Source organism: Podarcis melisellensis (genome assembly GCF_964234715.1).
Source record: "Podarcis melisellensis genome assembly, chromosome: 4".
NCBI classification, from domain to species: Eukaryota; Metazoa; Chordata; class Lepidosauria; order Squamata; family Lacertidae; genus Podarcis; species Podarcis melisellensis.
The window spans coordinates 76051903-76079231 of NC_138531.1; the positions used below are offsets into that span (position 1 = coordinate 76051903).

Sequence of the window (27329 nt, forward strand, 5' to 3'; positions counted from 1 at the left end):
CCTTTGAAAGGCTTCTAGTATCTTAATCATATAAGCTGGTGGCACACCAGGTTTGTATATAAAGGGTAGCCCATGGAGCCCAGTGAAGCAAAACCAGTGCATTTTGTGACTTGGGCATTTTTGTTGTTGTTGTTTAGTCGTTTAGTCATATCCGACTCTTCGTGACCCCATGGACCAGAGCACACCAGGCACTCCTGTCTTCCGCTGCCTCCCGTAGCTTGGTGAAACTCATGTTCGTAGCTTTGAGAACACTGTCCAACCATCTCGTCCTCTGTCGTCCCTTTCTCCTTGTGCCTTCCATCTTTCCCAACATCAGGGTCTTTTCCAGGGAGTCTTCTCTTCTCATGAGGTGGCCAAAGTATTGGAGCCTCAGCTTCAGATCTGTCCTTCCAGTGAACACTCAGGGCTGATTTCCTTAAGAATGGATAGGTTTGATCTTCTTGCAGTCCATGGGACTCTCAAGAGTCTCCTCCAGCACCATAATTCAAAAGCATCAGTTTTTTGGCGATCAGCCTTCTTCATGGTCCAGCTTTCACTTCCATACATCGCTACTGGGAAAACCATAGCTTTAACTATACGGACCTTTGTCCGCAAGGTGATGTCTCTGCTTTTTAAGATGCTGTCCAGGTTTGTCATTGCTTTTCTCCCAAGAAGCAGGTGTCTTTTAATTTTGTGACTGCTGTCACCATCTGCATTGATCCTGGAACCCAAGAAAGTAAAATCTCTCACTGCCTCCATTTCTTCCCCTTCTATTAGCCAGGAGGTGATGGGCCAGTGGCCATGATCTTAGTTTTTTTAATGTTGAGCTTAGTCACCTTTAATATACTTGTCAGTGTTTTTAAACTACCAGCAGAGGGGGTTAAAGAACCACTTAATGAACCAAGAATTTGATGGGCGCCAGGTTGTGTCAGACATGGTTTCATTCATATAAAGTCAGACGTGAGCATTATGCAGCATAACAGATGACCTCTTTCTTTCTCTCTCTCTCTCTCTCTCTCTCCAAAGTCTGATTTCTTCCTTCCACCACCTCTGTATCCTATTACGGCTTGTGATTGACATGTTGCAACTTAGTAACAAATAGAAGAGCCTTAAAACAAAGATTTTGGGTGACTTACATAGGAGTGATTACCTGGCATTAATGTACACATTTAAAACTATAAATATGTTCAAGGTTTGTGCCTTACACCAAAACAAGGTAAAAAAAATATTCACTTAAGTGGGTCACAAATCTTAGCTCTCTTCCTCTGATAATATATGCCTTATGAAAGGAAATTTCTGCTTTTGTGATGGGTGATGATTTGTCACTGAGTGATGGTTCGTCTGTGTGAAACAGCAACTCACAATCTTACCGTCTCCAAGCACAGTGCTGCTCAGTGAATGCAGTTCATATGTTCATTTGCGAGTCATTCAGGTGTCAATTGTGCCTCTGTAAGTTCAGAAACCATCCTCAAAGCAAGTGCATTTGAGCTACAGACCTTTAGCATCCTAGATAATCAGAGTGAAAAATCTGTTCAAAATTGAGACAACACAATGGAGCTTTTTCCTTTACTGCAGATTTGTCTGTGATCAGTTTCCTTGAATGAACGGATTTATCTTGCTGCAATTAATTTTAAGCTTTATTGTTCAGCCATTGGCCATCACAAACTTCTATTGCTACAGTTTGATCTGCCTTGATGGAAAGAAGAATAAGATGGCAAATACAGTGTGAGTGTTTGGTGTGTTTTTTTTTAAATCCTTTGGCATTTGTTCCTCTGTTTTGTAGGGCTGGGGAGCGGAGTATCATCGCCAGGATGTCACGAGTACTCCGTGCTGGATCGAGATCCACCTGCATGGACCATTGCAATGGCTAGATAAGGTGCTGACGCAAATGGGTTCACCTCATAACCCAATCTCCTCCGTTTCTTAAGAATCCTCTACCAACCACCTATGGGATGCAGAACTTTCTCACCTTGCGGCCAACCTAAATTTCTGTATGTAGCTGTAAATATATGAAGGTTTATGTATATAGTATATTGTTGGTGGATTTTTGTCATGCTATGTTCAGTGTTTTTTCAGTTCATAAGATGGTTGTATGATCCGTTGTGTTGCTGCCTGCTGACAAAGGTATTGATGTTTGGGTTTAGCAGGCCAGTTTGTGGTTAATGGAATAAGACCAGTGTTATTTGTATTCTTAATAAATAAATAATTTAATAAAATTATGCACTAAGCAAAGTTAAATTCTACAGGCCCATATGCATTTTGCAAATCAAGAAAAGTTGGCTTGTAAAACCTTGCTAGAATAGATGAAGGTCCCTTACTCGGCTTTCTGCAATAGCCTCTGGAAGCTCAGGAGTGGACAGCTTTGAATACCCTCTGTTTTGCCCCTGGCAGGCAGTACTCAACACAGAATCTGATTGCAGAGGTTCCATTTATTTATCACAAATAAATAGCATTTGCAGGCCTGCCCTCCATTAAATTGTCATTATTTGGGGTCATTTATTGCACCTTTGTTAGTCATGGGAAGGGAGCAAAACTATGCTTGGCAAGGAAACCACACCCACCGATCTCATAGAAGTTGTGCCGATTCTTCACACAAACGCAGCACACAAACCCGAGTTTTCAACCATGCTGTGCCCACGTCATTTCAAGCCTCAAGTTTTAAAATTTGCTTTTCAAAAGGAGGATGGCCAGTGCTGGAACTATGTGTTATACTAAACAGATGGCTGGTGCTCACACATTTAATTCTCACCTCCATGCCGGGGTTTGTTTGTTTTTTTTTTTCATGTGATGTATTATGTCTGTTTAGTTAAGAAGACAGTAGTGTGACCAGTAATGGCCCTAGAACAATTGTCCTAATACGCTCGGCCCAGGGCACTTTCCCATGCTGCCCCACATCATCCAAGACACATGCAGCCGCTGCTGAATACAGCCAGTGTTTTTAGTTCTTCCCCCTGCAGTGTTGTCTAGGACAAAGTTCCTGTGTTGTGGCATCAAGAAATTGTGCAACTCCTCCTTCACACCCTCTTTGTTTATGTGTGTGGTGTGGGACCTGCACCATCATGATACCAGGACATGAGCACTCAGTACTGGGTGTTAATGGGTTTATGCATTTTCTTTAATGCCCTAAATCAGCGGCTCTCAACCTGTGGGTCCCCAGATGTTGCTGGACTACAACTCCCATCATCCCTGAGCTCTGGCCTTGCTAGCTAGGGGTGATGGGAGTTGTAGTTCAACAACATCTGGGGACATACAGGTTGAGAAAGGCTGCCCTAAATGTTTTTGGCAACTGCTTCTTGCTTACTGTAATATGTAGCTCCTTCCTTGAATTCTCTAGTTAACTTTTTTCACGTAAAATGTCCAATTCTGCATTTTTGTGTGTGTGAAAGGGAGAATTAACATAATAGTGAAATGCAAAAGAACAGATTTAAAAGGCTGTAATTGAGGGGTGGGCAGAAAGTAGATTAGGATCTGCTAATAGATCTTGGGGCGATAGGCAGTAGATCAACAAGGGACATGGAGAAAGCTAACAAGGAGTAGACTTTTATGGGAAAGGACAGCAAGCTCAGTTCATTTCTAGTACCTAAAACAAATTCCTGGGCTCAAAATGTGTTCAGACAGGAACTCTTGTGTCTTTTGCACCTGGCTCTGACTAGTAGATCACGGGGTTTTAGAAAAAAAGTAGCTCCGGCAACTCTGAAGTATGGTTATCCCCTACTCTATATTCAGTTGTCACAGTCTATTATTATTTTTTGCATTTCATTGCCAGTTAGCTCCATCTTTCTGAATTGGACAGATTATTGCTCTTGCTACAAATATGCATCTCTGCTGCTTATTGGGATTTTGAGTGAATAGGAGAAACGAAACAGGATATCAAAATGTACACAAGTAGAAAAATAGGTATGGACAACATTTAATGGTGTCATATGAGTGCACCTCATTGAAGTAGCATCTTCAGACAGGATTAGTTATACCTAGTCTCTACCTCAAAAAAAGTGTGCCTATATAAAGTTGTTTCGAAAATGGCAGGATGCGTATTGCTTTAAACAACAGAAACGTCATAGTTTCCTGTATTTGATGCAAACATGGAAGATTCTTTCTCTCACCAAACAGTATCTAGGTTACTTGTTTCACAGTCTAATTAGTGCAGGCTTGTTTTTGGTTTTTTGGTATCTTCTTACACTTGCTGCGCTAAGAATCAAATGAGTTTTCTTTTTGCACCTTCCAGAAGCTGTGTAGCAAATGACAGCAGTGGTAATTAGGAGCACAGACTCTGAAATATCACTGAACTGCCAGCATCCTTAATTTTCAATGTTTCTAATAATGGACAGTTAATGACTATTAAATCATCCTTAGCTTCTAAGTCAGAGGCTCTGTTCAGCCACAAAGAGCAGAAGTAACTGAACCCAGCACAAAGAAATAAACTAATTACTGCCACCGGGGGGGGGGGGCGGGGGGGAGAACGGGGACCAGACCATTTCCTTCAGTATTCAGTTCCGGCTCTTCATATAGAAATGGCCCCTTTAAATAGTACTGTTTGTACCAAGTTATCATCCAGTATAAAATTTATAGCCTTTCAATGTTCTCTGTTGAGATGTGCTGCCGGAAAGATTTAAAAGCCGTTTACTAGAAAAGCTATCTATCGATGGCCAGTTTAAGGAAAAGACATGTTTTGAGGCAGTTATATGTGTCAACAATTCCAAGCACATTGAAGCCTCTTGTGGAAAATCTTTTATCGTTGTGGAGCTATGAGTGCTCTGTCATTATTATTTTTTAATGTATCCTAGTGTTCAGGCCTGCCATTTTCCTAATAAGAAATTACATGCAAAATAATTCTCACAGGAAGGTAGTGAATGAAGTGCTGCTAGTATTTTACTGGTGTTTACTGAATATTCCTAGTGAATATAAGGTGGCCTAATAGGCCTTTTCTTCTCAGGTTTTAAGTTGCCTGCATGGCTCAGTGAACTAGCTTTACTGGAGTAAAAAATTAAACTTGTCATGCATAAATGCTGCAGGTTAATGATATCGCAGGATAATGTTGGCTGGATCATGTGGTGGTGAAGCATAAGCATTGTTTTATGAGTAATAAAGCAGAGGGCTTTTTTTTTTTTTTGCATTTGAAAAGAGTGCTTACCTGCAGCCACCAGTAACCACAGCTAGCCACACACAGCTGGGATTCACAGCAAGAGGATCATTGGGTCAGAATATGTGCCCTTCATCCAGGTTTGAAACCTGGCACTGTACATTGTAGAAGTGAAGGGCTGAGCGACAGCCTTTGGGGAACACTCCCACATAATGAACTGCTGTGATCAGAAGCATCTCATCCCACTGCCTATAATGAAGGATTCCTGGACAGAGATTACCAGACCATAGTTTGTAACCAAGAGGTAATTGTATCTGAAACGTTGTATGGAACAATGAACATATGTCAGTTTTCATGGGCAGATCTTTCATTTACCATGAGTAAAGACAGGTTCTTCAACTAACTGCAAGGAGTTCTGTTGCATCGAGCCAAAAGTCTACCCTAGTCCAGTATCTTGTTTCCAACTGGCAGATATTTCCAGGATGTCCTCAAAGGACATGAAGGCAGTCTTCCTCTGGCGTTTGTCGATGTTCAGAGACATGATGCCTTTAACCATACTGCTTCAACAGTACAGTTGGCAGTTTGGGACTCTGGGGAATGGTCTCCTTGAGTGGGCTTTTTTTTTTTTAAAAAAAAGCTAGCAATGCATGTTACTTACTTAAAGTGGTCTTACTAGAGGGTCTCTTCAAAATGTGGTCAACCAGCCTTGTATTGCACTTTCTGCTAATTTTGATGAGTGGAGCTCTGGCCTTTTGGCTCAGAGTCCTATGCTGAGTGCCCCGTGGCTAATAGTTGTTGATCACCCTATCCAAAGCATTTTAAAAAGCCATTTCTACAGTCCATCCCCTCATGGTGTGGCAGCAAATGCTGTAATTTTAACTATCTGTGGAAATAGTACTTCATTTTGTCCAAGTCAATTGTGGGAACAAGCTCATAGTGAAAACCTTGAGATGCTTCTTAAGTCTTCCTCCCAAAGTCACAAATGTAGACATTAAAAGATGCATACTGGACTGCAATCATCACACTATATAGATTGTTTCCTTTGGTTTATGTGAATTTTACAGTCAAATTCCATATTTGGATACTCAGAACTAAATCCCACTAAATTTAGTGGTGCTTACTCAGATATATACAAATAAAGCTGCAGTCTTAAGAATGGAACTTACTAAGCATAGTAAGCTCAGTCTAATAAAGCTTCCTGACTTATTCAAGGTTGTAATTAATATCAGAAAAGCTTATTAAGGCTGCAGTTTTATACACAGCTGGAAGGCAATCCCAATTAACTACATGACACTTGCTTCCAAGTGGACATGTAGAAAATATTACTACATAAATGTTCCTAACTTACCGAATAGAGGTTTTATTTTTTTCTTGTGCAACACTAATTTTCAAGAATATGTAATTTTATGCAATTTGACAATTTTCATTGACTTCATTTGAAACATTGTGAAATATGCATAACAGTAGTGTTTGGGTCGATGGGCATTAAAATCCTATATTGAATTATTCAGTACTAAATCCATACATCTAACATGGCAAGCAAAATTGCTTTGAGAATGTAGGAAATTGAGAAATGTGTATTTGTATAATTATTGTTTTGTAATTTATTAAATGCTGTGTGTGCCTGACTTTTCTGGGAGATTCCTTAGGCTGGCTGAGTGTGTAAACGGCCACACATCTGAACAGAGAAAGCATCCCTCTTAAGTAATCAATACTTTTCACCATGGGTAGGCAAACTAAGGCCCGGGGGCCGGATCCAGCCCAATCGCCTTCTAAATCCGGCCCGTGGACGGTCCAGGAATCAGCGTGTTTTTACATGAATAGAATGTGTCCATTTATTTAAAATGCATCTCTGGGTTATGCAGATCACATTTTCCATATGCTATACATATGGGTGAGGAGCCAGAAAAGGCTGGTGCCTCCAGTAGGTGACCCAGAATCCTGGATGCACTAAATTGGTCAATTCAGCCCCATAAAGAGGCACTGTACAAACACAAGCCAAAGAACAAATATCTCTCTCATCCTTGAAGACTTTGACTTAAGTTGTCCAAAATACTAAGGGGGGAAAATAACTTTGCTAAGCATGGTATCAGGCTTACAATAAAACAGAGACACTTCTGTAGCTTATGCCCATAGCATTAAAGGAGGGGAAAGGACATTCTTGCATCGCTCTTCTGGAAATAGGGACTAGGTGAGCTTCCTGCCCAGTCAGGCATTCTCTGCCTATTAGTGACCCTAAAATATAGCAAGTGCATAGGGTGAGAGCACTAACGGCAGCAGCCACTGTTTAATGGGCCCAATGAGGTACAGCTGCAGCTGTGGTTTGTAATGTTAATTAATAGCTACCCAAATATAAAGAGACCATTATTTCTCCTTCAGACATTACCCTGTGGAGTATTGGTTTAAAAACAAAACGCTGGATATTACCTAATCTGTCTTGTGGATTTGGTGGTGCTTCCCTTACAATAACTTGAATCTAGACTGTTATTTGTGAATACTTTTAACGTGCAGAACATTTCATTGTTTCCCCGATTTTGTCTCTTGACTGAGAGTAAAACAATCACAAATAAGGTGTAAATAAATTAATCAGTTACATATGACAGCTATATGTAACAAATCCATCTTCCTTGTAGCAGAATTTCATTCCTGCCGCAGTATCCTTTGATTAGTAAACAAATATATACTGATAGATAATTGCCAGAGAGATTATCTTCATTCAGAATATGACCTATGCATTTGTAACTATTTTGGAAGGTAAAAGTAGATGTACTCAAGTATACATGGTAATTATGAGTCCCGAGTACATACTACTACATCTGATATTTAATCTAGAGAAGCAGGAAGAAACCACAATTCACTTTTGGGGTAAATTAAAGCATACTAACACCCCAGACATAAACTCACCTACCTATGCATGTGACTTTGCAAAGGTTTCATTTTTGACAATAGTCATAGCCAAGTTGAATGTGAAATAGCAGCTGGAAAACAATGCAATATAAATTATTCTCTCTGATTGGTTTCTTTCTGCAGCGTCCTCCATCACTATAACAGCCAGATCAAAAGCTGCTACAAGGAATGTTCTAGTTATTGCAGACAGGTTGCAGCAGACAGCTCTACAGTGTTGACTATAGTGCTCCTAGTAACTTTGCCTCAGGAGTTTTAAGGGAGTAATCCCAACCTCTCTGAAAGCTGGCTTAGGGGCCTTGGGAAGCAGAGAAAGTGCTGCTCCGCCAGCAGGAACAGAGATACCTCTGCAAAATGAAATGCTGGAAGAAGTCCCTTAATATACCAATGCAAATTCCACCAGCACAAAATGTTCTGCCAATAGAATAGGGGGAAACAGGTTATGTTAGGGGCAGCCATAAAGATGTGCCCAAAGCTCCTTTGTTTCCCAAACAAACAAACAAACGGAGGGATGCTACACTCTCACTTTGACTAAAATGGAAAGGAGGAAGAAAAAATGTCCCTACTTTCTGCCTTACCCACAGAAGAATGGCAGGGAAACTGATATGGCAGCTGCTATACCCAGACACAGTCCTTTACACTTACCTAGAGATAAGCCCTATGGAATTCAGTAGGGCTTACTGTTGAGTGTTACACAACTGCAGTGTTAGTCCAACATTGTTTAACCCCAGAATTCAAAGCCACTTTCAAATCTGTAAACAGGCACTGAAAAGCTCTACTGTCACTGTGGGCAGTTAGACTAGTTGAGTAAAAAAGCAGATGTTTGTTTCCTATAGCTTCTTGTTTAAAGGCTGGCCAGTGAATAAATTTGCCATGCTGTCATGAACAACTTAATTTTGTTGGCTAGAATTGCCCTGCTGTACCAGTGATAAAATTTTGTCTTTACTGTTAATAAAGTTACTCTATAAATAAGTGCAGCAGCTTTATTTTCATGTCTAGAGTTGACAAATTTTTAGACAGAAGTTTATTCCATTTGAAAAGCAGTAACATACCAATAAATGGGTCAACAGCAGAATTGGAGTAGGAGCAACTCAGAACAACAAAAATAAAAGGTACCTACAGAAGCAGAAGGGTGCCATTAAAGAGAAAATACAAAGAACTATAATGACAATTTGTTTATACCTTATGACTGCTGTTCAGAGGGTTGCTAAGGCCAAACTGGCCTCTCCATCTTTCAGAGCTGACACACTAACACCACCATCCGCAAATTTGCTTAATCCGCATGTAAAGTAATTTTGCTCTAGGACAGTATAGAACACAATTTATGACATTCATGTAGGCAAAGTAACAGGTAAGTTCTTCCTTATACCAAACACAAGGTACACTTTTCCACTCAAAGGCCCTAGTGAAAGATCGGTTTAATCCTTATCTTGTTTGTAGTGCTATAAAATTTCATTCTGAGGTGCATGAAGTCTTTGTAATGACATTACTATATCTGTGCTTCAAGAGCCTCATCAAAACTTGTATACAAATTCAAACTCTTAATTTTCAAATTTACATGACAAGAGTAAATAGATTTCTTGATAGTTCAAACGATCTGTTTAAATTCTGATAAACAGCTGCTCCAAGTGAAGTGGAACTCAACAACAAACACAAAAAACAGCCCAATTCTTGTGTGTCCAGCATTAATGACCAAAATACCTTTAGAATTCATATTCATTTTCATACCTACTAATCATTTTACAAGCTTGAATGTGATGTGCTCTTTTGTTTCCCATTAACATTACTACATACAAACCAAAAAAATGCACCTGTCACTTAAGGGTGAACATGTCAAAAAGCAAGTACAACACATGAAGCTGCAACAACTCAGACTTCTCAAAAGACTATAACAAAAGCTACTTGAACTGCATTATGGCTGAATTCATTAAACAGGCTTTAAAAAAATGAATGAAAAATAGCTGCACATGGCACCAATTCACAAAAGAAAAAAAAAACCTGGCCAGTTTGCTCTCCATACTACCAAAATGATGGTTGGCAGTAGTCATATTATTGGAAACAAATCCGTACAAACCTAATTTGTAGTGAGATTTACATTGCTTCTATATCCATATAGATTAGCTACATTGACAGCCATTGCCTCTTCCAGCATGATTTTTAGCACTGGTTATACCCCCCCCCCTCAAAAAAAAATTTAAACACCATTTGTAAGAAACCTCAAAGCAGCTTACTAAAAAAAGACAAGGAAATCAAGGAAAAAATACAATCCTTCTACAAAACATACAAAAGCTAACACACAAAAACACCTCAACTGTCTAAGCATCTGGGTGGGCTTGTCTAAACAAGAATGTTTTTAGCAGGCACTGAATGTACCCATAGCTTCCATGCACACAAGGGTTTGCCCATCAATTTCTTATGTATAGGACATTTGCTTCCATCTTTGCAGTTAATAGAGGTGTGTCTGTACAAATGAACTATTGCATATTTGGAGTGCATATACTTCCCTAGGGCAGGGCGCATCACTGTACACTATAGGTAAGAAGTATTCAATTGTATGGTCAAAAGAAAGGTTTATTTTAATATTGTCAACTTGGTATACCTAGCACCACTTCAAATATGATAATTGCATAATGATCCTCTCACATCTGTATTACAATTTTCAACTGAACTCTGAGGTATATATTTCCATCTACTGTATTTGATTGCTTCCAGACCAAGTACCCTTTTTACGTGCACATCTGATCTCAGATATTCTCCTAATAAATGTTGTCTTTCCTAAAGCTTTGCTTTGTTAGCTCCAAAGTAGCTTCTATTACGACACCTTGCACTAACTGTAGGAGATTGCAAGGGGCATGTGGACAGAAATCTTCATTCAGTACAATGGGTTATATCAGGCATAGGCAGGCTCGGCCCTCCAGATGTTTTGGGACTACAAATTCCCATCATCGCTGACCACTGATCCTGTTAGCTAGGGATGATGGGAGTTGTAGTCCCAAAAACACCTGGAGGGCCGAGTTTCCCTATGCCTGGTTATATGAAGTACAAGAGCAGTTTATCTTGTACGATACAATTGCAAGGGAGATAATGCCACTTTTGATGAGCCAAGATTAGCACTCTTAGCAAAATGCTGGAATATTTCTTTCATATTTTACTGCACTAGACTCAATTATGTGCCCCATGATATAATAAATCTGACAAGGAAGGTTACTGTAAACAACAGTTAATTTCCTTCATGCAGAACTGAAAACTGCAAGTCAAGGTGAAAACATTTAATTTGCAAATGAAAGAACAGACAAGCGATGTATCTTTTAAAAATGCATCTCTCAACACAACTTAGAGTTCTTTCTCTAAAAACAGTAGCCTAGAAAACATACACACTTACTTCAGCTTATCAATAACTAGTCAGGAAATTGCTATGAAAGAACAGGACACCAATTATATACAATATGTAAAAATCTGATGTACAAAAGTTAACTTAAATGACATTTTCCAAAAAGTTTCAAAAAATCCTTGAACACGTTCAAAAATAGCCTGAAAATTACAAAGATACAAAACTGATACCTTAATGTATCCTTGTATGAACAATTTGTGTTCTTTAGTAAACAAGTCATTAAAAATATAAAATTAATATAAATAAGCTCAAATGGATGCCTCTTTATGAATCATGTCAGTAATATACTGCAATACTCACACTAATACTTAAATCATGTTTACAAAAATGCTCATGAAATTAATACCAACCGAGTATACATTATTTTATAATGCAATATAGAAACTGATCAACTAGATTGGCCAGAGTGTCAAATGTCACACCAGTGTTAGAATGGTGGGCCAAATCTTGCTGAACTTCCCTCACAAAGCTGTAAGCCCAGCATTCCCTCTCCTACATCCCTGAGCAACAGAGGCTACTAGATTGGCTCAAAGTTTACAATTTAAAACTTCCATAGAAAGTAAGTATTGCTTTTTCAATGACTGTCATCGAAGAATAACTTTACGCAAGATATTAGAAATTTTCACATAGTAAAACATTAAAATAATTAAATTGGTTTTTATTTGATCTATTAATTTCTCTCTCCCAGAACACTAAAACTTGGCTTCCAAAATATTAACAGAAGGCTTCAGTGGACGGAGAGAAGATGTATCAAAGCTAACAAAAACAATTACAAATAAATAAATTCTGGGGGGAAAACCAAATAGGTTTTCTTACTTGTCCAATAGAAAGTAAAACCACAGCATAAAACAGCTAGAGCAGCTTGTAGGCCTCTGTTAGTCAACTTCTTTCCTTCATTCACCATTCCAACATGAAACTGAGCTGAGGGTATTTGAACTACATTCCTATCCTCACACTGGTGCTCCTGGAAACTGTTGCTGCCTTTGCTCCAATGCTTGTTGACTTAGTAGCTGCTGTCGTTTCTGCAGAAAATGTACAACTTCTGGACTTCTCAGAAGTGACTAAAAAGAGACAAAAGACACCAAATTAGACAATGTCTGCAATCTTCCCCTTCCACACACCGAGTACAAGGTATGCAAGGATTTCTTAGAGCCAGAATACACCTCCCACCTCCCAGCATAATAGAGGTGGTGAGCATGCAACACACCTAACCAGGCACCAAAAGATAAGGCCCTCTGCTCTTCATTTGATGCATTCAGCATTCTCATGAGCTGGATTTAAGTTCTGCATGTAGGGCCTAAAAAAGTGGTACAGAGGATGTGCCAAGAGAAAACATGATCACTTATGTTCAACATATGAACTGACTTTTTAAATATCATCATCATGATGCAGGAATCCTCTGGACACTTTCTATTTCAAAGGCCAGATGCACTTACCAGTCTTTTGTGGTTCAACACTTGTTCCAAAAGTGTAGGTTTTGCTGGCCGATCACCAATGTTTCCTGTTCTTTGCTTTGATATGGAAACTGAACTTTCAGTGCAATCCTGACCACAAAAAACAAACAAAAAAAAAAAGAGGGGGAAAATGTACTTATTCTCACTAGAAAGCACTAATGGGAAGTTTCAATACAAGACTTCTCAATGACTTTTCCTGAAAAATTATGAACACAGTGCAATTGAGTGCTGACTACTGGGGAAGTGGGAATAGCTAAAAATTGCTTCCCTCCCTATCCTATTGATGGAAACAACTGAATGGCAATAGCATATGACTCTCAGCTATTATTATGACACTGACACAATTATTGTAAAGCAGATGATTAATAATGTTTCTTGGCAAGAGTAACTAAAGACAGATTTACATTATACCAGGGGTTGGCAAACTACAGTCCGGGGGCTGGATGCGGGCCCCCCAGGCTCGTAAATCCGGCCCGCGGACCCTGCCTCCCACTCAGTCAGTCCCCGTGCGTTGTGGACGCCTCACCGCACGGGGACTGACTTCCGCGACGCTGGCATGGCTTCTGGGTGGGCGGTGACGCTGGCGCAGCTTCAGATTGGCTGCGAAGCTCCTGCAGCCAATCCAAAGCTGCGGACGGCTCTGGGCAGGCAGCGATGCTGGCATGGCTTCGGAGTGGATGCAGGAAGTTCCTGCAGCCTATCCAAAGCCTCGCTGTCCATGTGCTGAGGTAAACCCAGAGAGGCCGGTGGGCAGCCAGCGGGTCTGGGCATCATGACGGTTGCGTTGCAGGGCGTCAGCAAGAACTTGGCGTGCCTCCCGGCCCTGTGCCTGGCACTGCTGCTGGTGGCGTGCTCGGCAGCTGCTCTGGAGCAGCTGGAGGGCGAGCTGCATGCCGCCTGCCCAATGCTCTGCGTGCGTGGCCTTGGACGACGGGCCACAGCACGTGGTGCACGCCGCCTGGGAGCTCCATGGGGATGGGCTGATGGAGTGGCTGCTGCTCAACAACGCCAGTGAGCGGGTGGCGCCAAGACGTGCTCCTGAGCGTGTGCAGAGTGTGTTCCTCCTCCAGGTCTGGAGGCAGCTGTGCGACCAGCTTGCAGGGTATTTATATTTTTCAAAATATAGTCCAGCCCTCCACAAGGTCTAAGAGATAGTGGACCGGCCAGCTGATGAGAAAGTTTGCTGACCCATGCATTATACATTTAAATCAGCTATAATTTGTTTTTAATCATGTTGGCTGCCAAATAATGAATTCTGTGACAAAGGTAAAGAGCTCTAACAGAGATCTGTGACAAAAATGTTGTAGCAGCCTCTAAAAATTCCCCACTTTGTTTCATGGAAGGCATGACAGATTGGTTTTACACCAGTTCCAAGCAGGCTGTAATGTGTAGGTCAGACTCTGAAAAACTAAAAAATCAGGACACTTGTCAATGAGGAGTCATGTTTTCAGTGTTATAATAGGCCCAAAACGAAGGAACTCATTCCGATTAGAAATCAGGGAGGCACTGCCCCTGATAAATTTCAGGGTCCAAGTTAGCAACTGTTTTATTTCAGGGGGACTTTGCACCATTAATAATGTTGTTGTTGTTAATTAAACTTCTATACTGCCCTACATCCAAAGATCACAGGACAGATTGTAGTATAAAACACAAAATATATCACGACAACAATAACAACACCACCTGAGCGATGTACTCTGATGTTTTAATTTATGTTTTAAATATGTAGTATGTTTTTTTTAAGCTACTCTGATACGTGGTATTAAGTGATGCATAAATGTTTAAACAAATAAACAAACAAAACTATGTGCAAGCTAACCTGGGGGTATTGCACCAGTGCATCAATGTTGTCACAGAGATGGTATATATATTAAAAATGCAACCACAAAAAAGGCATTCTGAAGTTATTTCAGCATGGCCTCCCCCTGCCATCACAGGCAGCCAGCCAGCTGGGGTCAGGAATGATCATGCTAGCCACGGTCCTGCCACATCTAGAAGGCCACAGGTTCCCATCCCTGAGTTGGTTGCCCATGTTCAAGGGCCAGTGGTGATACTACAGCTACACTGCTGTGCAAAAAGGGAAAGAACTCATTTTCCTGCTTTACACACCTCAAGACAGAAAACAGCCTGTGTGTAGGTGCGACGAGGAAGAGGGAACAAGTTTGTTTTGTCCTTGCTCTGGAGCACTCAAACCAATGGCTTCAAGTTACAGGAGAGGAGATTCTGACTAAACATCAGGGGAAACTTTCTGACAGTGGAGAGTTGTTCGAGAGCGGAACGGTCTCCCTCGGGAGGCTGCGGGTTCTCCTTCCTTGGAGGCTTTTAAGCGGAGGTCAGATGGATACTTGAGCTGGGAGTCCTGCCTTGAAGGGGGTTGGACTAGAGGACCTTTGGGGGTCCCTTCCTACTCTACGATTCTCTGATTCCCAGCATCCCAGCTCCAGAAATAAGCTCTTTTCAGCGGTTTCCAGTGCCCCTCTCCTCACCTCAATTCTCGCGCTGCCTCCGGGAGAGATCCCAGCTCCAGCCTGCGCGGCGGCGGCGGCGGCGACTGTGGCAGAGCAAGGGGTGCCTCCTCCTGGTCCGCCACTTCCAGCGCCCCCCAAGGCCTGGTCGCTCTTCTTGCGCTTGTACTTGTCCTTGTACATCTTGTTGCGGTGCCTCTTGCACATCCAGGGCTTGCGCTGCTTGGCCACTTGCGTGGTGGTCTCGCTGCAGCCTTTGTAGGTGCAGCTCTTGCAGCCGCCGCCTCCTCCTCCTCCTCCTCCCGACAGGGCGCCGCCCTCCTCCTCGTCGTCCAGATCCTCCAGGCCTCCGCCGGGGCTGCCGGCGCTGTCGCCTCCGCCCCCGTCGCCGTCCGCGTCGCCCGCCGCCGCCGGGCCCAGCTCGTAGAAGACCATGAGGCCCGAGGGCGCCTCCGAGGCCCCCCGCGACGGCGGCTGCTGCGGCTGCCGCACCACCTGGGGCTGCAGCAAGGCGCCCACCGCCTCCCCGTCCCCGCCGCAGGGCTGCATCACCAGCAGCGTGAGCGGCTGCGGCGGGGAGGGGGAAGGCGACGACGAGGAGAAAGCGGCCGAGCTGCCGCTCGTGTTCCCGGAAGGCTCCGTCCCTCCGGCAGGCCTCGCAGCCAGGGCCTCCCGCAGGGCCCCTCGGCTGCCACAGCAACGGCAAACGGGCGCCACGGGCCGGGCGCTGACAGGTTGCCGGCTACTACGCACGCGCGGCGAAGGCGGCGCGCACGCGACCTCACCGCCTCCTTTTCCCCGGAAGCTCACTTAAGCGCGCAAGCGCAGAGGCGGCGGCGGCGGCGGCGGCGGGGCTTCCCCACATCCTTCCCCGCTTGCGCGTGCGCGTTGCAAGCCAGACGTCGCGCATGTTCAAAAAAGGCCGCTAGGGTAAGCGATCTCCTTTATGATATTGAAGTTAGCGGGAGGATTCGTCGCGCGCATGCGCCGTCGCGTTGGCAGCCTGTTCGATGGGCGGGTGGGAGGCGACTTGGCTTCTAATAGCGGGTTGGGGGAAATCGGTTACTTGGAAGTAAGTTCCACCAACTTTAGTGTGTTTTACTTCCCGGTTACAATGTAACAGTTCTAATCAATCAATCAATCAATCAATCAATCATTTTATTTGTATGCCGCCTTTCCATAGTTCGAACCATTCTCAAGGCGGATTACAACAGAAAAACATAACTGTATATATAACTTGACATAACTCCAAATATAACAAAAGAAGTCAGAAACAAAACATGACCAAATTGAACAATTTCCTCATAAATGGTAAAATCCAGAATAAAGATACTAAACATTAATTGCAACAACAGCAACAGCTGCACACACAAAAAGAAAAGAAAAAGAAAACACAACCCAAACAACGCCCCAGCCCAAGAGCCTGTGCAGCAGCTTTAGCTTTTGTAGCTGGAGTCCGTCAGGGACTTGCCCTTTCAAACCTGGTGGGGAAAGGCCTGCAAGGCAGGGAGCAGTCTTCCAGGACTCTCAGAACATACGGTTTCTTAAACATGCAAAGTTTATCCACCAGGAGAAGCAAAAGTGAAAATGGGACTAGAGGGGTCTGTCCAAGCTGACTGCAGTGGAGAATGCACAAAACGACTGTAAAAAATATAAGAAGTTCTGAAGCCTCCTGAAATGTTGACACATTGGCAGAGATTGGGGGCGGCGTCCAACCTTTGTAAAGGGTAAAGGACCCCTGGATGGTTTAATCCACTCAAAGGCAACTATGGGGTGCAGCGCTCATCTTTGTAACAATATAGAGCAGCAGGTTGGTGTCATAATGTTTCCTAAACTGTGAGTTCCCTCCTGGGCAGAATATGTACCTTGTTGCATTACACCACAGAAGAGAATAGGCATGCTATATGTGTGTGAGTGTATAGAGATATAGTTGCATAATTTTATTATATAACAGCTTTATCAAACAATGAATATAAAATTGAGTGGATCACACCTCAGTCAGTACACTACTTGGAAACGATCACGTGTCATCTTGTCTAACAGCAAACACTAGATGCATTATTTTATTTAGAGAGCTCATGATTTGCTTTACGGCTTATGCATCTTAAAGTGGGCGAGAGGTTCTCCACCCCAGTTTTAAGGGTCAAAACCAGTTGGGCCTAGAAAGGCACTGGTAAGTAGTGCAGCTAATATATAAATCCATTAGGATTTATATTGTGAACCGTACTGTGAACCAGCTAACCTTTCTAGATCTTCTTTCAAGGCAACCCCAAAGAGACTGTGTTGCAGTGGTGTAGTCTGCACATGATGAGAGCATCGGCCACTGTGGCAAGGTCAGCCCTCTCCAGATAGGAGTGCAGTTGACGTAACTGCCAAAGCTGGGATAAAGCTTTCCTGGTACTGAAAGTTATTCTACTGAAATCTAGCCACAGTTTTAAGAAACAAACAAACTTATTTTATCATATGAGCTAGTCAAGTAGAGAGAGGTCTTAGCACAGGCATCTCCAAACTTGGCCCTCCAGATGTTTTGGGACTACAACTCCCATCATCCCTAGCTAACAGGATCAGTGGTCAGGGATGATGGGAATTGTAGTCCCAAAACATCTGGAGGGCCGAGTTTGGGGATGCCTGTCTTAGCACAATAGTAGAGCTTTGTGGATAGAATAACTTAGGTTCACTCTTAGCATCACTAGTTAAAGATCTCTACTTGAGATCAGTGAGAGAAACTGCAAGTCAATGTAGACTGTCAATACCCAGCAAGAGGAGCCAATTTGCCTGTCTGAGTATAGAGCAGATTCATAAGTGGCATATTCCCTAGCAATAATTTATTATTTTAAAATTATCTGTAAATGGACTTTTGTGCTTTTTATCTTCTTATATATTTTTTTTAAATGCACAAAGGAATTGGGGGTGAGTGGGTGGGTGTTCTATCAGATGTAGCTTTAGAAACGTCATTGTAAAGCAAGACTAAGAAATGTGTGCATCTAATGGCATGCTAACCTTACAGAAAAAAAACCATCTAAATGCAAATTACCTTACAATTGTTGTACTATTATAAAATGCTAAAAAAAAAACCCCACCAAAGATGACAATGTGGGATTTTAAAACGCTTCTTTGAAAGATATGTGAAGATGTGATCATATACAATGTGAGGAGCATTTAGAACAGTTCTACATCACAACCCATTGCGGAGTCAAGGTACACCTAATAAACCCACTTATTGGTGCCTAACTTTGCACAGGATTGGGCTGTTAAAATTACATTTCACAAAGGATTTCGAAAGGCTTTTAATTCTGCTGCTTCTAGAGGTAAATAAGAGCCACAAATCTAATACAAACCTTTGTTTAGCTTACAAGCAAGATATATGCAGAGTCAAATATAACTTTTTGCTTTATTATGTGAAGTTATCACATGAAGCTGATTATGCTGGGGTAGGAACTTTGATCTGAATAGTGGGTTGTATCCCTCCCTCCCCCCAGCCCCTATGGGCCATTTTGACAGATGAGCAGGGCTACCCAGCACCTTGGGTAGCATATGTCAAATTGCAGTCTTTTGCCCTAATGTTCATCACTTTATGCTTGTTTATGTTGAATTGCATTTGCCACTTTACTGCCCATTCACTCAGTTCGGAGAGGTCCTTTTTTGTTTTAAAGACCCTGAACAACTTCATATCATCAGCAAACATGGACCCTTCACTGCTCACTAAGTCTAGAATATCTGAAGAAGTGTGTATACACATGAAAGCTCATACCTAGAAAGCTTATACTTAGTTGGTCTTTAAGGTGCTACAGGAACATCTTTCAATATTTTTTAAAAAAATCTTTCATCATTGTTATTAAGTCTAGACAGTTTATGAACTAGTTAAAAAGCACATGTCCCAATACTGATCCTTGAGGGATTCCACTTTCTACATCTCTCCATCTGGAAAACAGTCCACTTATTCTTACTCTCTGCTTCCTGTCACTTAGCCAGTTCCTGATCCACACAAGGACCTCACCTCTTCTTTCATGCCTGCTATGCTTACACAGGAATTTTTGGAGAGGTATGTTGTCGAAAGCTTTTTGAAAATGCACTGTGTCAATCAGATCACTTCTATGCTTGTTGACACTCTCAAACAATTATAATAGGTTAGTGAGACAGGACTTGCAGTACTCTTGCAGAAGTCGTGATGGTCCCACTTCAGGAAGAATGATCTCAGAAGGTGGTGGACTCCTTCATTGGTGGTTTTAAAGCAGAAGTTGGATGCCCATCTGCCAGGGATTCTTTAGCTGTGATTCTTGCATTACAGAGGGTTAACCTGGATGACCTTTAGGTTCCCTTCCAAATCTACAATTCTATGATTCTATAGCTATTCTATTTTAACAATATTTTCCCGCAGCTTTCCAGTGCCAGTTCTCAGGGAATTCTACCTTCCACATCCCTCCATTGAGAGAACAGTCCGTTTAGTTCTTCTTTCTGATATTTAATCAGTTACTGAGGTTCACCAGTTAACCAGGACCTCGCCTCTTATTTCATGACTGCTGAGCATATCAAATCTAAAACCTCAGTATCTTGCAGAAGGAATCTAATTTCTGCTACTGCATTTGGCTCCCAAGTGCTCCCACTGTGCTGTTACCCCAGACAGCTGAATTGCTTTTGCTCTTCCTGCTTAAAAAATCACTGTAATATGTGTAAAACACAACTATGCCCCCTGATTACATATAAAAACAGTAACATTTGCCATTCTGGATTTTTATTTTCACCCAGTGATCATAATCTATCCTGGTTGTGCCATGTTTTATTCAGATCTGAATGGAAAACAACAATCAGAATAATTTTAGTATTTGAAAGACCTTCATGAATGTTAGTGACATCATGCTTGATCTTTCTAATGAAACCACCACTTAGCTGTCTCATGAAAGAATTTTATTCCAAACAAGAAACTGTTACTGCTGAAGGGAGGATTCTTCCAAACCAGAAACTAACAATAGAAGCCAGCAAGTGGTCCCAGATTGTGTCTTAGCTTTTGTGCCAGGTAATTAAAGCTCTTTAAGGAGTCTTTTCCAGCTGAGAACTGTAGAGAACTAGATATCCGTCTGATTCATTAAATTAAGAAATGGCCTTCAAATAATGGCCTTTAAAATGTCAGAAGGCAACTTAGCATAACACTTGACTGGCACAATGTCATGCACTGAAGTTTTTCTTTGAAGTAGTTTGATGGAATACATATTTCTTTTGTTTCCTGCAAACACAACAACAGCACATTGTGTACCATGCAGTTACAATTCTTGGAAAAGAGAAATATGAGTGTGCCTAAATCATTCTGCCATTGTGCAGTGGTTGAATACCTGCTTTGCAAACAGAAATCCCAGGTTTATTAAGTGTTGAGCATCATCAATAATTAAAATATTGTGCAGCATGACTGGGAGAAACACATCCCTGACACCCTACAAAGCTGCTTCCAAAAGCAGTAGGCCATTATGAGCTGTGCGGACCTATTGTCTAAGTCAGTATAAGATTGCTTCACATAGCTTATTTTAAAGCACTGTTGTAAGGATTTCTGCAACAAAGTATGTGAAGCATCTTGAGGACGTTATTATTGCTTACAATTTCTATCCCAACAGAGCTCAGGGTAGCAAACACACCATGAAGTTAAAACAAAATCATAGAATTGTAGAGTTGGAATGGGTCTACGAGGCTCATCTAGTCCAACCCCCTGAAATGCAGGAATCTTTTTGCCCAACATGGGGCTTGAATAAACCCTGAGTTTAAGAGTCTCATGCTCATCCCATTGAGCTAAAAGCATTTAAAACATTTCAAAAAAAAAATTAATACCCCACTTAAAAGCATTTCAAAATATTTAGAACATTTGAAAACTTTTAAAAGCAATCACATAGCCTCACAGTTGGTTATTCCGATGTTGCCAGTTATCTTTCAGCCATCAAATACCTGAGTAAGCAGGAATGTTTTTAAATTTCTCCTGAAAGGCAATAATGAGAGAGACAAGACACAAACTCCATGCCCATCATGGAGGGCATTCCAAAGGTGGGGAACTGCCACAGAGAGGACCCTGTCTCAATAATTAGAGGGAGTTTTATTAGACAGAATTATAACAAAATGTTCTGCCTCCACTGCTGGACACAGTTGGCATCTGAATCCTAGTTTCTGGGACTCGCAGTGGCAACTTCTGTTATGCTCAAGTTATGTTTACAGGCTTCCCATGGGCATCTGTTTGGCCACTGTGAGGTCAGGGTGCTGGACCAGATGGGCCATTGGCCTGGTCCACCTGGTGGTTCTTATGTTCTTAATATAGCAACTGTCAGGGAATAGTCTAGATATGAAGATTGGGGAATGCAGTTGCGGGCAGATCAGCTTCTCTCAGAAGAGGAGGGGGAATATTCCTCCCTCCTGCCGCCTCCAGTGTTTTCAGAAGCAGAGAGAGAGCCAGACACAGACACAGAAGCTGAACAGCTTAGAAAGGAGTTACCCAGCTACGAGATAGTGACAAGGGAACCAGAAGGGAGGGGACAGCTAGGAAAGACATCAATCGAGAGTGTGGGGGACCCCTTTCCTCACCATGGACTCGGAGGTCTGAACATATCAGAGAACAAAGGAGGCAGGAACTTCCCATTGGCGTCCGTCCTGCTGCAGAAGGAAGTTGGAAGGAGGGCTTAGAGTAGGCAACTGCCCTCCTTGCGGAGAGCTGTGTATCTGCGCTCGCAACATGAAGCTGTAATAAAAAGGACTATAAATCCATCAATTGCTCGTTAATTCTTATCTGTGAAGTTACTGAAGTGAGGGGAGGACTCTCCGAGCTTGGCAGCAACTTGCATTGCACCAGTAGAATACCTTCAACGATTGTCTATCCTGATTGGCAGCAGTTCTCTAGCATCCCAGGCAGAAGTTCCTTCACATCACCAGTCACCTATTTCTCTTAACTCAGGGATGGGGAAGCTGTGGCCCTGCAGATGTTGAGAGTCCAACATCTGGAAAGCCGCAGGTTCTCTATCCCTGATTGAACTAGAGATGGCAAAGACCAAACCTGGGTCATACCACAAGGAAAGCGTAGGCTTTACCACTGAGCTGCTGTCAAAAAACAATCCTATCCTGCTCTTATAGTTCGAACTTTAAAAATATAAGCCTCCCAATATCTAACACGAGCAGCTCAGTTCCTTATATAGATGGGTCTGGTGTGGAAGCTGCCCTTTAGAGACTTGAACTAATGATCAGCTGTGAACTTAGCAATGCCTCAATTGTTCCACTTCCCACATTTACAGATCAGCATTGCTGGAGAATTGGATGGCTCAGTTCCAACCAAGACACCTGCCCTTTAGAACATCATAAATTACACAATTAGATCAGGGTGGGGTGGGAGGGAAGCAGAGAGGAAGAAACTAATTGGTAGCGTTTGCGGGATTTGTTGTAGCACACATCAAAGATGTACAATTGTTAGTTAAAATTGCTTCCATCTGCTCATTCTGGCTCTAAATATAAATTTGGTATTTAAACAAAATAATGCGATAATATGCTTTCCTTTTTTTCTTTTTTCTTTAGCAGTGGTGGGGGAGAGTGGATGGAATAATTTCACGGAAGCAGATACTGTGATTCTTGCAGCCCCATCAGTACCTAAGCAAAAGCCCATTTGAATCCATGGAACTTTCCCTGTTTCAAGATCTATAGGTAGAAATGGGGGGGGGGGTGCTATAAATTTCTCAATTTGGATCAAATCTTGTTCGGAAGGAAACACATCAAAATGAGGCATTTCCAGAGGTGTAGCCGGGGTGGGGGGCGCTGCTGGGGTGATTGCCCCAGGCACATTTGTAGGGGGATCGTTTATGCTGCCCTCCCCGAACCAGCCCTGTGCTGCTTTGCAAGGCTGGGATCTGATCCGAAAAAGTTGCACAAATGGTGTTTTGTGATGCTAAGTTATTACAAGCAAGAAATCCTAAAATGCAGCTATCATGGAAGGGCGCTGCTCTTATGAATATTGCAGTGATTCCTGTTGTGTGGTGGTCGATTATAACCACTGATCATTTTTCCCTTTGGGGAACTTCCATGCTTTGAATACGTTCCTGCTGAGATTTTGCATAATAGCCATGGCAAATTAAAGCCATCCACTTTCAAATTCAGCTCACTCACAGATCGTGGTCTCTCACACTTTCATGGGTAGGAAAATACATCTGAGCCAATGAAATACCCATCCCCAGAGGATTTCGTTTTTCCAGGACGCCATCTCTGAATAAAACACTTCATTAGCAAATGTGCTCTGTTCCACTGCCATCATCTGATCAGGGATTTTGAGCAAATGTCACAGCTGAAAGCAGAATCAACTACTGATGAAGAGGTAGCAGATGGGCCCAAGGCCCATATTGGGTGGGAAACAAACAAACAAACAAACAAATAAATATGTAGGCCCTGAGACTTATGCTGTTATTGAAAAATATAAGTGAATAAAAGATACGTGGGTGTGTTTGTGTGTGTATGTGTAAGGTAAAGGTAAAGGGACCCCTGACCATTAGGTCCAGTTATGGCCGACTCTGGGGTTGCGGCGCTCATCTCACTTTATTGGCCGAGGGAGCTGGCGTACAGTCATGTGGCCAGCATGACTAAGCCGCTTCTGGCGAACCAGTGCAGCGCACGGAAATGCCGTTTACCTTCCCGCTGGAGCGGTACCTATTTATCTACATGCACTTTGATGTGCTTTCGAACTGCTAGGTTGGCAGGAGCAGGGACTGAGCAATGGAAGCTCACCCCGTCGCAGGGATTCGAACCGCCAACCTTCTGATCGGCAAGTCCTAGGCTCTGTGGTTTAACCCACAGCACCACCCGCATCCCTTGTTTGTGTGTGTAGGAATAAATAAATACTTTACATCTGCAAGGAGGAACCTTTTCTCCTGAAAGAAGATCCCGGCAGTAGTTCATGACAAGACTGTACCGTATTCTGAAATGAGCACATTGCTGAAATCAACTCATTGCGCAATTCATCAGCTAAACTCCACGAATTTCCACTTTTCTGTCACAAATGTTCATTTCCCACAGTCACTTTTTTGGAACATGTCCAGCTGCCTTTAGAGTTAAAATTATGAATTTTACCACATTTTTTTTTAAAGGCAGGAGATCCCTCACCCCAACCTCATTATCATATCAAAGGCCTCCGCAGAATATGGAACAGCGGAAGTCCTAATGGGAAGAAGACTAGAGGGTTCAGAACAGTTTCATCTTCATGAAGTAGGCCTTCTGAATGGGATGCATGAAGTTCAGTATTATGGAGGGCGGCGGGCTGAAAAGGTTTATAGCTCCGCAGGCTCATCTGTTAAATTACTCAGCAGAAAACCCCGTCAGCTTTAAAGATGAAGGTGGAAAGGGGGAAGGATATATGACTTGAATAAAAAGTTAAATTGTATGTGTATTTGGAAACGGCGAGGAAATAAATGCAGCAAAGTTTTCTACTTTGGGGATGCTGGTCAGTACACACCAATAAAATAGCTTTAACAAGGACACAAAGGCAGTCTCACTTCTGACTTTCAGGTGCCTCTTGAAGTCACTGAGGAATGCTTATATTGCTTTTAATGATGGGCTTTTGCTTTGTGTTGTTGTTGTTGTACACCACCCATCTTGGTATGGCAGTAAAGGAATACTTTAATAAACAGATAAAACCAACTACAGCTTTTTATGGCTTTGCCATCCTCCTTCTGTGACACACCCAAGCCATACCATCTTAGAGATCGACATTAAAGAGCCATCCGGCTGTGAACGTGGCCTCTGGCTTCTAGCAAATGCTGGCAGGCACCTACCTTGTCCTTTAGTAGGGCAGCCACTTAGAAAGAAGGAATGCATCACTTAAAAAGAGGACAGAGATCTGCATAACACATTGCCATACAAATGCCATAAAATTTGCACATGCTGTTTTATATGCTATTTTATATGCAAATCTAGACATAATAATGGCAAACAGAACTATAATTCATCTCCCTGCAGTGGGGAACTTGTCTGCTGTCCAGGTGGGCCACTGTTAATGGCCAATTTAAAGACCACTGTTATGTTTCTCTATCTTTAAGCTGGACTTGGACCAGACAGCCCTTCGAATAGAGGACTGCCCTCTGACAATGCTCCAAATAGAGGATTGTCTGCTGTAAAGTAGGACACATGACCACTTTGTCATTCAGGAATTGCTGGAAACCACAAGAGGGGAGAGTACTCTTGTGCTTGAATCCTGCTTGCTGGTTTCCCACAGGTATCTGCTTGGGCACTGGGAGAACAAGTTGCTGGACTAGATGGGCCATTGGCATGATCCAGCAGACTCTTAGAAATTGACTCCCCTGCCGGAGAAAGGATAGCTTGGAGCAGTTGAATAACAAACAAACAACAACAACAACAACAACAACAACTATTACTACCACTCTGGGTGGCTTCCAACAAAATATTAAAATACAGTAATGCATCAGATGTTAAAAGCTTCCCTAAACAGGGCTGCCTTCAGATGTCTTCTAAAAGTCTGGTAGTTGTTGTTCTCTTTGAGATCTGGTGGGAGGGCATTCCACAGGGTGGGTGCCACTACCGAGAAGGCCCTCTGCCTGGTTCCCTGTAACTTGGCTTCTCGCACTGAGGGAACCGCCAGAAGGCCCTCGGCACTGGGCCTCAGTGTCTGGGTAGAACGATGGGGGTGGAGATGCTCCTTCAGCCATACTGGACCGAGGCCATTTAGGGCTTTAAAGGTCAGCACCAACACTTTGAATTGTGCTTGGAAACGTACTGGGAGCCAATGTAGATCTTTCAAGACCGGTGTTATGTGGTCTCGGTGGCCGCTCCCAGTCACCAGTCTAGCTGCTGCATTCTGGAGATTCTTGAAGTTACAGGACAATCTCCGCTGTCTGAGAAGTCATGATCTGATGGCTGTCAGTCAGGTCATGCTGCCCCTTCACAGCTCCCCCTTCTCAAGCACTTTTCTGATCCCTGATTCTTCCTCTCACCACAGACAGACAGACAGACAGACAGACGGCTGTGCTTTCTAAAGTCTGCAGTACAAACACTGCTACACCATGGACCTGAGTGAGTCAGGGATGTGTGGCATTTTAAAAGCACTCATGCATACATCAGGACTGACTTACCACATTTCAGAGAAAGTGAAGTAATGCATATTGCATATTCCCTGCAAGACTATTCATTCCATAATCTAAACATTAGCTGATCGCACTGCTGGAATAGGGCAAAGCCTAGATCTAAAAACAAATAATAAAACCTCAGTGCACTCATTGTGGTCCCTACGTCACTACTGGATAAAAACACAGGTTTAATAAACGGAGCATATATGTCATTACTATACTGTTTATGCAAGATAATGCCACATCATCTCTAAACATTCACTTAAACTACAAAGCTTATTCCAGATCACTTTGCAGGTGTTCACACCAAGATGACTTCATTCTAGGACAGGGAAATGACAATGCCAGGGGTGTAGGGGCCCCAACATCTTTATATTTATCCTTTTTTTGTATGCTCTCTATTAAAATTCAGCTAAGCAAAAATTGAATCTGAAGTGATTGCTTAGCAGTTCTTCCAAGAGTTTAGCCTCAAGATTGGAATTATGCAGAACTTTACCATCAGATTACAGAAGTAGATATTTTTACAGAAACCACTGACATGCTTTTTGTTAGCTCTGTTCTCAGCAGGTGGCAGGGAAACTGGTGCAGTGCCACATGGCTGTAGATTGCTTAAGTATTAACGTGCCAGATATTACCGTGGACTGAATTTTATGAATCGGTTCGACTGTAGCACTCCGTCTCAGGGCCCCTCCTTGCTTTTCTTTCACAAACAGAGATATGTTTGCATTTAGGTAACTTTAGACTCTGGACCAAAGGATTTTACCTTTTTCTTTAAATCAGATTGTGGATTATTTCAATTACTTCCCAAGGTGGTAAGCCAGACCTGCTGTGCTTATGCATCGTCCTGTTAAAACTGCAGTTTACTTCCCAGCTCCCCAAAATGAAGTATCACAGTTGCAGCCACACACACACAGCTTTCATTTCCTTTGATGGTTGGAAATGGCAGCACAGTGGGTTGGGCCCTCTGATGCTTCC

The 27329-nt window shown here is 42.5% G+C and overlaps 2 protein-coding genes across 4 annotated transcripts in view; one reads left to right on the top strand and one right to left on the bottom strand.

The window, feature by feature from the left end:
• The window catches only part of SMAD9 (SMAD family member 9), a 38352-nt gene extending 26804 nt beyond the window's left edge, over positions 1-11548 (top strand). For all 3 annotated transcript variants that reach the window (XM_081909386.1, XM_081909388.1, XM_081909387.1), the window contains exon 7: positions 1763-11548. In XM_081909386.1, coding sequence (XP_081765512.1) covers positions 1763-1906 — 144 coding nt within the window. In that variant the 3' untranslated portion in view covers positions 1907-11548. The remainder of the gene's footprint in view (positions 1-1762) is intronic.
• On the bottom strand, positions 9911-16049 carry RFXAP (regulatory factor X associated protein). Its single transcript, XM_081909478.1, has 3 exons — positions 15295-16049; positions 12791-12898; positions 9911-12415 (listed from the first exon to the last, which is right to left on the bottom strand). Exons 1-3 carry the CDS (start codon positions 15820-15822, stop codon positions 12305-12307), a joined length of 747 nt encoding a protein of 248 aa, XP_081765604.1. The 5' UTR covers positions 15823-16049; the 3' UTR covers positions 9911-12304.
• Positions 16050-27329: the final 11280 nt, after the last annotated feature.

Bases quoted from the DNA above. Each gene is read 5' to 3' on its own strand.
- RFXAP (XM_081909478.1), bottom strand. From the start codon at position 15,822: ATGCAGCCCTGCGGCGGGGACGGGGAGGCGGTGGGCGCCTTGCTGCAG. The intron at 12,899-15,294 runs GTGAGGAGAGGG...TTTTGTGGTCAG, and splicing joins GAGGCAGCGCGAGAATTGAG to GATTGCACTGAAAGTTCAGT. The intron at 12,416-12,790 runs GTAAGTGCATCT...GTCTCTTTTTAG, and splicing joins TGTTGAACCACAAAAGACTG to TCACTTCTGAGAAGTCCAGA.